At 47.8% G+C, this 16,801-nt stretch overlaps 1 protein-coding gene across 1 annotated transcript in view; it reads right to left on the minus strand.

The window, feature by feature from the left end:
- Window positions 1-882: 882 nt before the first annotated feature.
- Window positions 883-16,801, minus strand: part of Tshz3 (teashirt zinc finger homeobox 3) — a 78,657-nt gene continuing 62,738 nt past the window's right edge. The window contains exon 3 of the mRNA XM_087906239.1: window positions 883-5,766. Coding sequence (XP_087762365.1) covers window positions 2,561-5,766 — 3,206 coding nt within the window. The 3' untranslated portion in view covers window positions 883-2,560. The remainder of the gene's footprint in view (window positions 5,767-16,801) is intronic.

Here is a 16,801-nt window from a genome sequence, read left to right on the forward strand (position 1 = left end):
AAGGGGTGGGGAGCAGTGGGGAAAACCCGTGGGCGTGTTGCCGAACATTTTTGAAAGGGCTTAATTTAAATTTTTAATAAAAGAGTATCTTTTTTTCCTTCAAGTTGAGGTGTTTTATGTATTACATGGATGTATCACATTTCTCATTTGTATAATTCTAGGTTAGGAGCTCCGATTCTGCCTAACTGCAAGACTAGTTTGAATATAGTAATAAAGGTATTTTACAGTTTTACATGATGTTCTCAGCGTTTTGTTGGAGTGATTTTCCAGGCCCAATAAAAGCTTGTGATTATCATATAAATGCTTCCTTCCTACCCTTGCCATGGATGGGTTCAGTCTCCCCCGGCCCCTCCCCCACTGGGTTATCTCTGGCTGTTTTAAACTTGGGAAGAACAGGTGATCCCAAAGTCCGAATGCCTGGCTCCTCTCTGCTTCCTGCTCTTTTCAAAGCTTAAGTTACCAACAATAAACCACCATATGCAGAATCTCTTAGGGACCTTTCCCTCAGCCTGGGAACACTATTGGGGCATCCAGAAGGGAGACCAGACCCACCCAGGAGAGTTATCCAATGTGACCTGAATGAAGCTCTGACCCTGGAGATTTTATTAGGACACCCCTTGCCCACGGGGGGTTCTAGCCTCACCTGCATCTCTCCTTTCTTTCCAATTTTTATTCCTTGGGGAAATGCTACACAAGCCGTCTCGATTTCTTTATAAACACCAAAGTTCACTAAAACTCCCCTGATTTACGCGCAGCCTCCGACTGCCAGCACCTGGCAGGCACAGCAACCGAGTCAGTCATAAACAGATCGCATACAATTTAATTTTAATGTGCTCGTTAGTCGTAGCACATCTCAGACATAATTGTGAACGCAACACAAAATTATAGCAAAAAGACAATTTTAATGCTGCCGTAGAAAAGAAGGGTTATATGAAGAGTCACATCATGGTGTGCCATTGTCAACAACAAAACAGGGCACAGAGTGCGTCACGGTGTCTGTGGTGCTTACATGCCAATATTTTATACATAGGTTCTCATATGGTGTCAGCTGTCAGTTACTTCTGCAAATTAACTGCCAGAAATGGAGAAGAACAGGATGGCTTGGAGAGCTGGTAACCACGGGTTACCTTTCATAAGCCTAAAGATAAAACTGCAGTGTGGGGTCTTGGGAGAATAATTAGGAAGAACAAAAGCAAAGTTACCGATTGAAATAAAAAAAGAAAAGAAAAGGAGAGAAAAGGGAAGGAAGAAAGAAAAAAGAAAGAAAAAAAGGAAGAAAGGAAGCGAGAAAAGAAGAAGGAAAGCATCCCACATTATGACCTAGCAACCAAGAGGGCTTATGAATAAGTGGGGGAGGCTGTCCCACAGAACACCTCACGACTTTTAAGCAAAGGATTACAGTACAAACATTTTAAAGGCTTTATCACTGTTCAGGAAATACAGTACAAGTTGTTGGTTTTTTTTAAATTGTTTTTTTTTCCTTTTCATATAGACTTAACCCTTTGAGCACTGAGTTTATTTTGAGCATCCTTTAATTTCTAATAAATACCTTTAAGAACCATGTGCAAAATAGTTATGATGTCTGCCAGGGATGGATTTCCTGGCCTCAAAACAAATGATAATAGAATGCTAATAAATATGTATAATTTAAACATGAACCCTCTATCAATATAGATGTGCCGTATAGCAAAACAAACATCATACCTTGCTTTGAGATAATGCTTCTGTATATTTTATAAATGCTATCTGTGGAATTTTCTGTATAATTTACAACGTTTGCATGTAAAAAAAACAACAACATAAACCTTAAAAAAAGAAAACGATAAGGAAATATACACTATACAGAGGCATGGCTTGTGCCCAGAGTATAGCAGGTACATAAAACACTTGTTATAAATGCAAGAAAGAAAGGGTCATTTAACCGGTCACATTTTTTCCATAAGAGTTTGAAATCTATACAATATATACATCTATGTTTCAATGTGAAAATAATATTCTTTTAAATTTCAAGGCGTGTTATACCCCTGCAGACCTGCATAAATGGAGGTTCCTATTATTCCTTATAACTAAGCTGGTAAGGAGTTTAAAAACAGTTTCATACATTATTATTATTTGTTATTATTTTGTGTTATTATTATCTTTTTTTTATAACCAAATTAATGCAAAAGTGCTTCGTAGTACTCAGAGGGCTAAAGATGAAAGGGTGAGAAATGCCAGCACACCCAAGTTTCATGGAAAAAGTGTGCCTGGTTTCGTTATAAATGCTTAATTAAACTGTCTGTTAATGCATGCAGCTTGAAGCATCGAGGGGATGCTCACAATTAAATCCATTTACACAAAGTTCCAAACACTTAGCACTGCGTTTTAACCTTCGTTATTTTACCAGTAACAACAGCTGATTCTATGCACCTCTCTATTAAACACTGTACAGTTATACCAAACAGTCCAGCCCGGAATGATGCTCTGCAGCTAACATAAGAACATGTGCCAAGAACAAGACAGAGGGGCTTTAAGGTGCCTTCAGCATTTCCCTCCAGTCATTTCCACCCTGGAACCAACGCTACTGCTTCTCCAGCTCGGAAACGAACAGAAGGTGGTCTTCTGGCGATTTCCCGTGTGTTTTGCTAAGGTGAAGTTTAACGGCATGCTTGCTCGCAAAGGTCCGATTGCAAAGCTTGCACTGATAGGAGGTCCCCAGGTCTTCCTCCGGGGAGGACGTCACCAACTTTTCTGAGGGTGACTTGGTTTGTGCTATTTGATTGTTAATCTGTTCGGTGGACAATTTCGATAAGTCCCGTAGCCGGAAGCCCAGATGTGACTCTAGGTGGCTGATGTACGTGGAAGGAGTCCTGATTTGTGATGCACAGTCGTTACAAAAGAACACAGGGTGACCAGTGTCCAAGTTTTTGAGGAACTTTGTTCCACCTGTCCTCCGAAGTTGGTACTTCACGTTGGCCAGCCAGTGGCTGATGGTGGTCATGGAGAGCCCGGTGAACCTCGAGATGTGCATGCGCTCCTGGGGGCTCAGATCTGACATGATGTACTTCCCTTCCGATGTCTGTCGGAGACTGGCTGCAAACTGGGCCTGCAGGATCAGCAGGTGCTGAGGGTTCCAGTTTGACTGACGGCCTTTCCTCTTCTGCGCCGGAGTCGACTCCTCAGCCTCTTCCAGGGTGGCCCCGTCAATGTCAGACTTCTCAGAGATGCTGGAAGGAGTGGAGGATTTCGACGTGTGGCTCTCTGTCAAGTTCTTCAACATATCGGATATATCTGACAAGGCATTCTCGCGCAGTGGCGAGTTTGACATGAATGATACGACGGCAGATGTCTTGGCCGTTGTCACTGTAGATGAGGACGTGGCTGGGGATGTGGATGTGGAGGACAAAAGCCCTGAACCTAAAGAGCAACCTTTGTCACTCTTTCCTTTTGTCAAGTCTATGGGCTGGTCATTGTTAACGTGGTAGAAATAGCGGTCCAGATGGTCCGCCTTCTTGGCCTGAAGGGGTGGTGGGGTGGCCACGGCTGCCTTCTCAGCTAGACTGTTGCTCATCTTGAAAAGCATGCTCATGGGGTCCAGCGCCGGCAGAGAGGGCTTGGCAGCCTTCCCCAAGTGGATATTCATGACCGACTGCAGGGCACTGAGGGGGTTCACAAAAGGCTGTTCTGGTGGATGGTCCGTGATGATGGCCGTGCTGCCGCTGAGACCTCCGCTCAGAGGCTTCACCAGCTCCTTACCGTTCTCCACCGGCTCCGCAGCAGGGCTCACCTCCTTGCACCCATCTCTTGGTGGGCTGGGGCTGTTCTCCTGGCTTTTGAAGCCACCATCACTGGAGGCTTCCATCTTAATGGGCTCACTCTGTTCGCTACTGCAGGGAGACGGTGTTGCCCGCTTGGGCGGAGACAGTTTGCCTTCGGGCTCTTTCATTTTCTCCTCGACTTTGGCAACTTTCTCAGTGACTTTTTTCACCAGTTCTTCCATGGCATGAAAGTTTGTCTTGGGCATGGGGGAGGTCTGGCTGCTGGGTGGAGAGACCAGGGTCTGGGTTTTTGTAGGAGACACGATTTCGCTGTTGCCAAATATGGGTTTCAGGGGTGTGCTCTTCCCTGAGGAACCTAGGGATAGCTTCATCATGTTGGGGAGCTGGTAGGCGGCGTGGATGCTGGGGTAACCCCCCCAGCTTGGAGTGCCATTCTGAGCCTTGTTGATGGCGGACGTTACTGTGTTTTCGAGGGATTTAAGGATATCTAGTCCCCCTTTAGGGCTCTCTTCTAAGTCATTTTCAGTCAAATAGTGGTACTTGGAAGAAATGTCATACTTTTCTTCCTCCTCGCTGCTCTTCTCTTTCTCCTTGGGTTTCTCATCCATGATGGCTTTCTCCTTGTCCACTTCCTTTTTGACCTCGACAGTCAGCTTTGGGGAGACGCTCGCAGGCGTGCTGGAGGGAGAGGTGAATGTGGTAGCTGCCAACGGCACAGACTGGACCTTCTCATCCAGCAAGGTGGTGATGGTGGGTGTGACAGGCGTCTCCATGATGGGCTTCCCCTTCTTCATGGCCGAATTTGTGACTTTGATAAAGTGGCCAGTGACCATCATGTGGGCTGTGAGCTCCTGGAGTGTGTCGTGGGAGCTGCCACATTCCATGCATTTAAGGATCTGAGATTTTCGGGCCTCGAAGTGCCATGCATAGCTGGCCCCGTTCTGGTGGCCGTACCGGTTATTTGGTGTGATGTAAGGATTGGAGTTCTTCTGCAGGGCATCACTGGTGTCAGACAGGGTAGCTTTGGGGGTTCCACCTGTGGAGTCAGGGGAGCTAGGCAGCTCCAGCTCCAGCGAAGGTTTCTTCCGAGCGGCAGGGATGATTTTGGCTGCGACGGGTGTGACAGGTTCCTTGAGAGGCACTTTTTGGTAGTGTTTAGTTTTGATCATATGGACACTCAGGTCTTGGAGGGACTCAAAGGAGTGGCCACAGTACATGCACTTCAGCACCTTCTGAGCGTCTTCCTTCCCTTCCATTTCCAACAGAGACCGCTTGCGAGGCTTGGACCAGCGCTTGGGGTTGTTGTTGTCGGTCTCGTGGTTGTCATCGCGATAGTGACCTGTCTCGTTCATGTGCACCGTCAGCTCCACCAGGGTATCGTAGGCGGCGCTACAGTCTTTGCAGCGGAACTTGCTGGCCCCGGTGAAGATGGAGCCGTACAGCTTGCTGCTCTGGCGATACAGCTGCACGGTGCTGAAAAGGCTGGGCTCAGGCAACATGCGGTTCTGTGACACCTGCTGCAGGGTCTTCGCCATGGCACTCTGGTGCCAGTCGAAGCTCCCGCTGCCGCAGCTACTGCTGCTACTGCTGCTGCTGCTGCTGCTGCCACCATTGTTCTCTGAGGAGGGCTGGTGCAGGTTCAGGTTGAGGTTGGACCAGTAGGAATTGGACAGGAAGTTGTTGTACACGGCCTTCATCTGCTCCAGGCTATCCGACACAGTTGTGTCCTCCAGGGGCACCGGGACTTCCTTGGTCTCCTCTTCATTCTTGATGGAACTACTTTCAAAGTCAGCCATCCGGTCACTGGTCTCGCTGATGTGAGATTCGCTGTCCATTTCGTGGCTGGAAAACTCAGCGGCTGGTGAGTTCTGGTAGCTTGGGCAGGCCTTGCTGAGTTCCTTCTCTGGACACATGTACTTGGCTGAGGGTTCTCCATCGGCTGCTCCCTCCTCAGGCTCTATGTCATCCTCTACCAAGGCGGCTGCCTTTAACTCATCGGAAACATAGGCTGCCGTGATCACAGGCGAGAAGGAGACACCAGACGGTGAGAACAACGAGGAAGAGGAGAGGAGGAAAGAAAGAAAGATTAGTAAGGGTTGAACATACCTAGAATACGTTCTCGGCTCTTGGGAATGCGGCAAATGAGATGGGCACATTTATTTGTAAAATTAAATAGTTAAAATATGATGTTTCTTTGGAGCAAAAAAAAAATCTGCTCTTCAAACATAATTTGCCACCTTATTCTTCTCAAGGGGCAACAGCTTGAAATTAAAACTAAATTTGAAATTAATGAAGCACATTCTGGAGGTGGCATTCACTTCTAAAGTAATAAATTACTTGTATCAACCTCAGAGACAGCAGTTCCTGTCTGTCAATTAATATGTCTTATGCTTCTCCTACCTCTAACGCACTTCCTAACAGACAGACTTACAATTTAAATTAAGCAAGCATTTTTTTTTACTCATTACAGTTTTTGAGGCTCAGTCTTTAATAAATATAAAGTACAGAAACATCAATAAGATTTTTACCAAGTAAAAAGAAAGTTCATCAATTATAATAAGTCAAAACCAAGGATTATGGCTTTTTCTCCTTTTCTTTTTCCTAGAAAAGTAGGTCTAAAAGAAGCTCAGGGTAAGTTTCTTGCCAGGGACGGAACCTGAAGTGATCTTAGGAGAGAAGATGGTGAGTGGCTACACCCCAGCACTGGCCCTGATCCCCACATACTCAGTCACCACCCCCCTCCACAACACACACCACTGTATGGAATTATATCAGATCAGGTTCAGGGAAATTGGTATGCGGAGCTCACTCCTGCTGTATAAATATATACAAGACCTGCTGGTGGACCTTACAAATGTCAAAGTGTTTGCTCTTTAGACTACTTTGTCAATATTTACTCAGAACAGGCTCCATGGGTATCCTACAGGGATTCTGTCTTTTTGGAGGCCTTGTACTGGGAACGGAAATCCAGCAGGCATTCCTGAGCAGGTGGACAGCGAGCCCGACAGCTAGGAGTCCTAGAAGAAGCCTCCACAGGTAGCACAGAGCTCTGGGAACATCAGTGCTGACGGGACACCGTAATACAAGTTTTCTGTTCTCGGGTGATTCTATACCTTGGTGGTTTTAGGTACACTGCAGTGCAACCAGCCTGTGTGAGCAACAGTTTTAAGTCAAAGGGGAAAGGGAATGGGTGGGGTGGGTGATATATATATATATATTTTTGTCCCATGGATACAGGGTGTGTGGCACACACTTGTAATTCCAGCCCTGGGGAGGCAGAGGCAGCAGAGTGGGTTTGAGGCCAGCCTGCTCTACACACTGAGTTCTAGGTCAGCCAGGGCTACATGATGAGATCTTTACAAGTTGGGTTTCAAAAGGCCAGACTGCACGGAGTGAAAGAAATATGCTGTGATTGCCAGAGGGAGAAAAAGAGAATTCTTAGAAAAGGGAGGGGTGCCTTGTTCGTAGAATTCAATAGCTGAAGTGATTTGCTCCAGGTGAATTTCATATCAGAAAAATAAAATTTAAAGAAATGGAGTTGATTCTTTGGAACCTACACAGATGCCCCATCTTCCTATTTGAGCACCACCAAATTGCATTTGTCCTGACCACCATAATTTCTAAGCTGAACCACAGGGAGACAACTCCCGCAGTGGTGGGAATATAACCTTGGACAGGAATCATGCCCCAGCTTTGAGACAGGGCCACTTCTCTTCACAGGCACCGTAGGATGCAAGAACCTTGAGAGTGAAGCATAGGACACCCTTCTGAAGTGGCCAGAAGAGCCGGGAGTGGTGGTCTGCCCCTGTCAGTAATACTAGCATTTGGGGAGAGGGGATCATGAGTTTTAGGCCAGGCTGGATAAACGTAGGGAGATCCTGTATCGAAAAGAAAACAGGAAAAAGAAATGGGCAGAAGTGAACTGCTGTGGTCTGCCATGATGTGTGGTGCTGCAGAGAGCCTGGAGTCTGAGGCCAGGCCCTGAGGGGAAGCTCAGGGGACCATCACACAGCCCAAGGGACACTCTTCCTACAGACAGTACAGAATGCAAACCATGAATTAGAACAGAAACAGGAAAGAACAATCTTAATCCCCCTCATAACTCTGCCCAATTTGCAGAACATTCTAGAAATCTTGACTCCCAAATGCCTTCAGAGATCCAACCTGGAGAGAGGTCATCTGGAGTCAAGTGACTAAGTGTTCCAATTTGCCTGGTACTTATTCTGGCTTAAGACTTCCTGTCTCTCAGGAGTCCACTCAGTCTGGGGCAAATTGATGAGGGCTGGTCACCCAGCACCGTGGGGGCTGGGGCATTGAGTGGGCCTGCAGTCTCTCTTACAATCCTTGCAGAGGGCAGCTGAAAACAGCAAGATGTGTTTCGGGCTCTGGAAACCCGCTGTGGCCCCAACCACTAAGGAGGGACTCTATAGATGAGAAGGAAACATGGCCTGCGTTGCAGCCAGGGACCCCAGGGTAGGTGGGGTCCCCAATGATGGGGGCAGATGCTGTTATGATCTGAATGTGGATTGTCCTTGACAAGCTCATGTCTCTTCCAAACTTGGTCCTTTGCTAGTTTGGGGGAGTTATGACCCGAGACTGTAACCTCGTCAGCAGAGTAGGTTCCTGGGATCAGGCTTTGGATGGGAGGATCTGTTTTGGTTTCTGGCTTTGGCATTCTGTTTTCTTCCTGGGAAGAGGAACCCAGGCTCTTTCCACTCTTGCCATCATGATGAAATGGTCGTCCCCCCGAAACACGGAATAAAAATAAGCCCTTCCTCCCTCAGATTGCTTCTGCTGGGAAAATCTGTCCCAACATTGAGAAAAGAAACAAATAGCAATGAAGAGCTTGTCTCACGGAGAGGCACGTCAGGGCCACCATCTTATGCCTCAACGCCACACACTGGGCATTTGCTTCTATTCTGGAGCTTGCACAGGATGAGCGGGAGAGGAACAAATCCACAGACAGCGGTCATTGCAAGGCATCAGGAACCAGGAGATGTTAACAGTGGACATGGGAGCGCCTACAGTAGCATGAAGTATGGAGAACATGTCCGTTTGTTTCAGGGTCTGCCTGGCTCCCGTGCCCTCAGTGGAAGCATCCACACATTGAACACCTGGGAGGCCTCTGAAATCCTATTCGTGTGCATCATCATTGTGTGGTCCCCAGCACACTCTAACATGCTCTTTCAGACAGACAACAGTACCAGAGTGTCATCGGTCTGATGAATAAGATGGGTATTGGCACGGAAAAGAAAGCAAGCCAAACTCCCTGGTGGGAGAAAAACCTAGCCTTAAGGAAAAGGAAGGTCTAGGTTCTTGGGAGATCTGGCCTCCCACACTTTATCTCCAGCCTTGCCCAGGCTTCTGAGAGTCCTTATATGCTTCCTGGCATACGTTTGTGCCAGGAATCTCACTACCTAGCAAGAAAAGACCAATGGGTTCAGACCCAACCGCGGGGAGTACTTCCTGAGACTAAGATGAAGATACTAACCATGGATTCTTCCTCCATATTATAATGGATGCCCAAGAACGGGCATTGCTGTGCTGTGTAATCGCTACTCCTCTGAGGATGTCACAGGCTCTTGATCACTGAGTTTAAAACCTTGAGAGACCAGCGACATGCCGAGTTCAATGTCAGCCTGTCCTATTTGGACCCTGTCTCAAACAAATAAACAAACTTAAGAGAGCGTAAATAGGTCGGAGGAATGGCAGAGGGGATGAATGGGCAGGAACATCCATTCGCTCCACAAACAAGGAAGCTGTTGTCCCAAGAGAAATAGGCTTTTCCCCTCTGGGCCTTAGTTTCCCTGTGTGTATAACAGAGAGAACCAATACAGGCATCTATAAGGTCCTCTTCTTTCTCCATTTTCAGTTTAAAGACTTTTGTGGGCAAAGGGTTAGGAAGTGAGACATCAAAATGTCCTTTCTGGTACATGACGAAGCAGTCTTCCTAAGTATTAGCTGGGGGCTGGAGAGAGGGCTCGGTGGTTAAGGGTGAGTACTGTTCTTGAGGAGATCCTGACTGAGTTCAGTTCCGGGTTCCCACAACAAGCAACTCAGAAACACCTGTAACTCCAGCTCCAGAGGATCTAGGCACTCACTGTCTTCTGTGGGCATCTGCATTCTTGTGTGTGAGTGTGCACACATGCATGCACACATGTATGTGCATACACACACATACACAATTAAAAAGAAAATCAAATCTTAGACTTTAGTTAATATTTTCCTTTGTGCTGGGGATCATCAAACCCAGGGCCTTGCATATGCAGGGCAAAAATCACTCTACTTCCTTTTAAAAAAACATTTATTCTTATTATTTTTTATTTTGCTTGCATGTATGTCTATCTATCACATGCATGCCTTGTGCCTGTGAAGGCCAAAAGAGAGCACTGGATCCACTGGAACTGGAGCCATGGCTGCTTATGAGCTGGGAGTTGAATCTAGGTCCTCTGGAAGCGCAGTCAGTGTTTTTAATGCCTAAGCTATCTCTCCGGTCCTTTCCTCCCCACCCCCTCCTTTTTAAAGCTAGATTCTTGCTATGTAGCCCAAGCTGCCTCCAACTCAGGATTCTCAGCCTCCCTGGTGTTGGGATTGCAGGCTTGTACCACTCTGCCATGCCTGAGTGTCTTCCTCTTTGGATGAAATCAAACATGTAAAGTCTGTGGCTGCACAGAATTATTTCTTCGCCTTGCAACAGCTAATATCCTGGCTAGAGTAAGTCAGAAGGGGACACTGGAGGCTTTAATCACTGTCTCTCTGGATTAGTAGCTTTTCAGATACTGATACTGTCCCAGCACCTGACGGGAAAAACGGCCTAAGAATGTCCTACCATTCTCTTGTATACTTATTTGACTCTTCCATTGCTATCCAATTTCATGCACATCCTTATCTGAATTCTTGCACGGTTGTCTGGGGATAGCCTCCTCACAGTAGGGAAGCATTACACACTCACTGTCTCGTCCAGGAAGAGGTTAGCCCGAGGTTACTGTCAGCTGTCCAGAGTGGTGTTAACAGCCTTGGTAACAGGACTGGCTATGCCTCTGCCCCCTTCCATCCCAGTCTGGTGCAGACACCAGCATGCCTCCCTCCCCACTCCACACCCTTCAGTCTAGTACAAAGAGAAGACATAGGGCTGTTACAAAACAGCTGACTGCTCACATCACTCACCTGGGGTAGCCCCTCAAGACTCCTTGCTGGCCTCAGACAAAAACCCTATTTCCTCCAAGTGCCCCCCAAGATCCTCCCTCTACTCTGTGCTTGTTTCTTTCAAGTTTGTCTGGGACTCTAGGATGCAGCAGGATCTCTCATTCCTAACTTCCTGCTGCTCACGGATGCCTCTGAAGATGGAAGCCCATTTCTGGGGGGAAGAAACAGGCAGCTTTGGTCCCTGTAGTTCCCACTGACATTCCTGGTCTAGAGCCAGGTGCTAACTAGATGTCAACTCCATGTGGTCAGGACCATGCCCCCACACTCCAGCCTCCCCATCCCTTTAAGCCAACCCCTTGGTGGTCCCACCACTTCTTACATTGTCACACGAAGGATCAAATGCCAATATGTGAATCCGTAAGGATCAATGTCAAATTATAAATCACTGGTGGACACCTTTAAATCATGTGCATTACCGTGGCACAGATCCACAGTAACCACTCAACCTGTACCCACAGAGGCACAGAGGAATATCACAAGTGACTTCCTGCAGTCCCCCTCTCCCCAAATAGCTAACTGGCCAAGGTGGGTTCTGATTCGAGTCAGTCCCAGATGTTCTACGGGGGTGATTCTAAGTCCTTTCTGGATCTGCTCTCTGAATGTGACTAACATGGATGCAATATCATGCCTTTCTGCATCATAAGGAATATTGAACTTTGCTGCCAGCTCCAACAGCAGAGACAGCTGGATTATAAGGACAAAGGGGCTTCCATTCTAAGCACCCACAGCTGCTAAGAAGCAAAGGAAAACTTAGGCGTGGACAGAGACTTCCAAGTAGATGGTGGACTTGGGGTGGAGCACCTGTATTTCACGTTTTCCCAAGTCACTTGGTGGATAGTCTCTCTTCATGAGGGTAGTCAAGTTGCCATGCCAGCTTCCTGACCTATATCCAACTCCCACTTGCTCTGTTCCACAGGCAAAACCACAGTGTAGAAAGACACAAGGCACCTGAGTGCTGGGTTAGATGGTGGGTTCAACAGTAGTAGAACCCAGCCAAGCAGAACCAAATGGGACACAGGTAAAAGAACATTCCTGAGAAAGAGGCTTACATCTGTGAGCATCTTTTAAAATCCAGCTGCCCAACACTTCTGGAAAGGCAAGCCACAAAGGAAGCAATGACCCCAGTCCACTATGTGGACTGGACAGGAGGGTCTCACATTCCTTGTCTCTGGCTGTGGGAAGGGATGAAGAAATGCCCAGGGTTTTTATTGCTTTGTTGTTGCTTTTAAACCTGATTTTCACAGACTTACACAGAGCTATTTCTGACCCCTAGGTCTGGACGTGGAAGAGCCCAATCCCAAAATGGTATGAGTGTATGTTGGAATGCAGAGCATAATACTTCCAAGGATCTCATGCCTTCCCCTCCTGGACTGGAGGATGTGCTCAGGGGTAAAGAGCAGACCCACCATAGCCTTAAGAAGGGCACGAAAAATAAAAATAAAAAAAAGAAGGGCACGAGGCAGGAATTCTCTCAACAATTCTTATCATCCTTGAATAAACTCTACCTCTGGCTCAAAGGAAATTAATGCACTTCATATCAATATAAACATAAATAAAAGCAGCAAGCTGAGGAACCCTAGAATTTCTTTCTGGGTAAGTGAAAATGACTTCATCACATTGTTAGTGAGCACTTACCCCAAGGTGAAGAATCAACAACTTGGCTCTGGGCACTCAGGTCACAGAGGCCGTGGGTAGACAGGTGGGCAGGGAGGGGGTATGGCCGGTAAGAAAGGGAATGTTTGCACCGTGTTCCTAGGAATGATTACAAGTTGCCCTGCACATGTGAGCATATTTAGGACTGAAGTAAAGGTTGTGAAGTTGGAACTCTAGGACCTGGATACAGCGCTCTACTGACCGAAATGGGCTGCTCAGTAGAAAGAAGACTGGAGAACGTACTTCTTGGTGAGTTTAGATTGCATCCGACCCACATCATTGCCCAGGGCTAATGATAAGGATGTAACTGTGAGACTCAAGGTCAGGGCCTTGAGAAGATAAGGGGGGGGGTGAAGGGTAGGGAGCAAAGAGCAGATTAGGAGAAGAAGGAAAGACGGGAGAGTGGGCTGGGGTGGTCAGGGATGGAAGGAATAAGACAGGATGGAGGTGAGACAGGATGCAAGTTTGAGGTCACCTTAGTGCAAAGGCTATAAAATGGTGATGGCCTAGGATTTTGGAATTCTGGTGTAGCCAGAGGTGCCTATTAGGGCAGCCACCAAGGTGGCCATGGAAATGAGTCCCCAAGGGGGTACAAGGGACAGTTCCAAAGTTGGGGATCTTTTTGTCCATCTTCTCTGAGTTCCTAGTTTTCCTTCTTAAAGGTGTAACCAGCTAAGAGTTGACCACTTGGTAGACTGATGCAGACAGCAACAGTGAAGTAGACGCCAGGTGTGGTGGCACAACTCTCAAGGGATTCTGGAGGTTGAGGCAGAGGGATTCCAAGTATAAGCCCTGCTTGGACCACAGAATGAGTTCAAGGCCAGATTGAGGAAATTTAATGCGATCCTGTTTCAGAGTGAAAAGGTCTAAGAGGGTTGGGGATGTAGCTAGATAGTAAGCATTTCCCTAGCACGTGTGGAGAGCCGAGGTTCAATCCGCAGTCCTAGGGAGGTGGAAAGGAATCCTCAGAGATTTCCCTCTGCCATCCCGAGCAAAGAAGGCATGCTGATATCTAGAGAGGGTAGAGGAGGCCACAGTGGCCTCGACAGACCTATCCTCTCCTCTCCTGTGATCACACTGGAGACAGGGAGATGCCAGGGACGTGCCTAAAATTGGACAGCTATTGGGCTCTCCAGGACTCATACACATCACAAGTCTGTGTTATGGAACACAGATCAAACTTGAAGTCAATGCCAAAGCCTCCATGAGTCTCTAAGTCCTGCTGTTCCAGAAAAGATGCCAACATCATCAGGAGGTGTCTGAATCACTACTGACTGCCCACAGGGATAGCTCTCCCAAGGGCTCACATCAGAGAGAGCTCCAGGACACATGTGAGGGCAATGTTCAAGAGCCTGGACCACAGAGAGGATAAGCCACCAGTGCTGGCATTTCTACACTGTATTTTCTTCTATGAAACTGTGCCAAGTCACAGCAGTGTAGGCCTGGCTTTTAGCACTTATTCTCCGTAGGCTGGTGCCCTTCTAATCTCAGAGATGACTATTCTTCAGCATGAACAAGAGAGAGCAAGCAGAGTGGACATCAAATTGGCCAAAGCCATCTCCTGGGTCCCACCAAAGACTTCATGATACATAAACCTAGGTCCCTTCCCAAGATAAAGGGCCTCTTCAAATGCAGTGTGCCAACTGCACAGAGTTTTGTTTCCTATGGAGGCATCCAGGTTCGGCGTGGTCCTGGGCTAGCTCTAGGCTTAGCACCAGCCTGTAGGGTCTTGAGTGGGTACCTCTCAAAGGCACCACTCAGGTCTTGCTGCCTCTCAAGAGAAGCCTTAAGACGAAGCATGGAGAAGGAAGGCAGAAAACTCAAGACAAGGAGAGAGGCAGTGAAGCCTACTCCACTGGACCTTGCGGGGGGGGGGGGGAGGGGCGGGTTCTGATGACTCCAGCTGTTTGTGGGACTTCTAGGAAGGAATCGGGTACAGCGATGGCCAAGCTCAGCTCTACCCAAGAGCAGCACTGCTTAGGAGTTGCCAAAGCATTGCCAGTGCTTTCCCAGCAGGAGGCCAGTCAGTGCTTCCAGAGCGCACTTCAGATGTTTAGACCCCAATGACAGCCAGTGGCCCCTCAGTCCCCAGCTGCCAGACAGGCTGCATCCCACAAGCTGAGTACAGTTCCCTTGTCAGCTCAGTTCCGACTCTCAGTCATCTCTGTGTGTGGTGGTGGAGTGGGGGTGGGGTAAAAAGGTCAAAGTCTTCAGAAATTCTCACTGGAATCTAACCATAAAAACAAGGACGGACAGGTGTAGTTCATGCAAGGATTTCTGCCTGGTGAAGACTGTTCAGGAAAGAACTGGAGGCTGCATGCCTCTGGGTTATTTTCACACAGGTATCTAAGAGTACTGCAGACTTCATGACCATTTACTGGATCTACTGCAGGTTAATTTGGGACTCAAGAACTCTCCTCAGATGTTCGAAGAGCCCAGAACCAAGAGCTTTGGAGGTCTGTAGAGGCAAGGGCTAGCATTCGGTGCTAGGTTGACACTGGCCAAAGAGTGACCTCCCCTGGCAACTCCAGGCTCTTGACACTCAAGACAGGGGGACCTATTTCTGTCTGCTGACTGGGAGAGAGATAGAAGCATCAAGAGTGAAAGAGAATGTGGATGGGAGTGTGGCTCAGTGGTAGAGCCCCTGCCTAGAATCCCCCAGTGAGGGACTGGGGTGTGGTTCAGTGGTAGAGTCCCTGCCTAGAATCCCCCAGTGAGGGGCTGAGGTGTGACTCAGTGGTAGAGCCTCTGCCTAGAATCCCTCAGTGAGGGGCTGAGGTGTGACTCAGTGGTAGAGCCTCTGCCTAGAATCTCTCAGTGAGGGGTTGGGGTGTGGCTCTGTGGTCAAGCACTAGCCAAGAATCTCTCAGTGAGGGGCTGGGGTGTGGCTCAGTGATAGAGCCCCTGCCTAGATTCCTCCTGTGAGGGACTGGGGATGGAATTTATTGGTAGAATCCTTTTCTAGGCTTCACCAATAAGGGATTAGTGGCATGGCTCAGTTGTAGGGACCTTGCCTAGTATGCAGGAATCCCCTTGTACTGCGGGAACGAATAGAGAGTGAAGAGGTGGCAAAAGAAATCGAGGGATGTAGCAGAAGTGTATCTGACTAAACATGTCCTTGGTAACACCAAGGGGATGCACCTTCCTGTTGGGCATTTGCCTGGTTAATAAATATGAAACAGAGAGAGAAAAACAAATTGTTGTGAGGAGTGAGAATTTATGCATGGACCCAGGAGGGCATAGTTTAAGAGAGACCACAGATATTCTCCATGCATCCACGTGAACACCTAGAGTCATGGAAAGGCATCTAAAACCTATTAAGAATAATGGAAGTCACAGCCACTTAAGACAGAGGGGAGACATCAGGAGGACCAGGAGCATTGCAAGCATTGCCACTGAACTAGGAGGTCCCCAGAAAGCAAATGAAAAATCCCAGCGTCCCAAGCCAGGCCTGAGGGAAGGGCATGGCCTGACTTTATAGAGAAGGGCACATGGCTGAGTTATAATGGAGAGGCCTTCTCTAGAAGGCTGGCCACACTGGGATGACAACCTCCCTTAGATTGATGGTTCTCCCCCACTAGCAAGGTCAGGAATATTAATTTCGTACATGTTAATTTGATGTAATGTGCACGGCGGAGGCTCATTCAGTCGGGGACCACTGTGTTAACAGAACAGGACTACTTCCAGGCCAAGAAAAGCAGAACATCACTCTGCTTCTGGCAAGAGAAGGTGGTGTGTGTAAGGCCATGCCACTCTGGCAGTCCGATGCTGCTTCATAGAGCAAGAACAGCTCTGCTCCAGAGATACCTTCCCACCGCAGAGAATCCCCTGCCGCTTCAGAGCAGGAGCTGCTCCTCCAGATGGGGTGGAAAGCAAGAGGCTAGCTCCTGAGTGTCTCCAGAGGCTTCGAAGTCAACAAACCACGGAGACACCACTCATTTCTGCTGACTATAGCACTTCTCACAATGCCAAGTTGGGGACCTGCCACTGGATGTCTGGAGAAAGGGAATTGCGGTAGACACACAGAGTGGAGTATTATTCAGCCACAGGAGGAGAAAATCACATCATTTTCAGGAAAGTATATGGAACCAGAGATGTCACTGTGCTAAGTGATATAAGCCAGACTCAGAAAGACAAGCACTCCATGTTTTCTCTCAACTGTAGACTCTAGACTGTAAGAGAAA

This window comes from Myodes glareolus, chromosome 1 (assembly GCF_982192425.1).
Source record: "Myodes glareolus chromosome 1, mMyoGla1.1, whole genome shotgun sequence".
NCBI lineage: Eukaryota > Metazoa > Chordata > Mammalia > Rodentia > Cricetidae > Myodes > Myodes glareolus.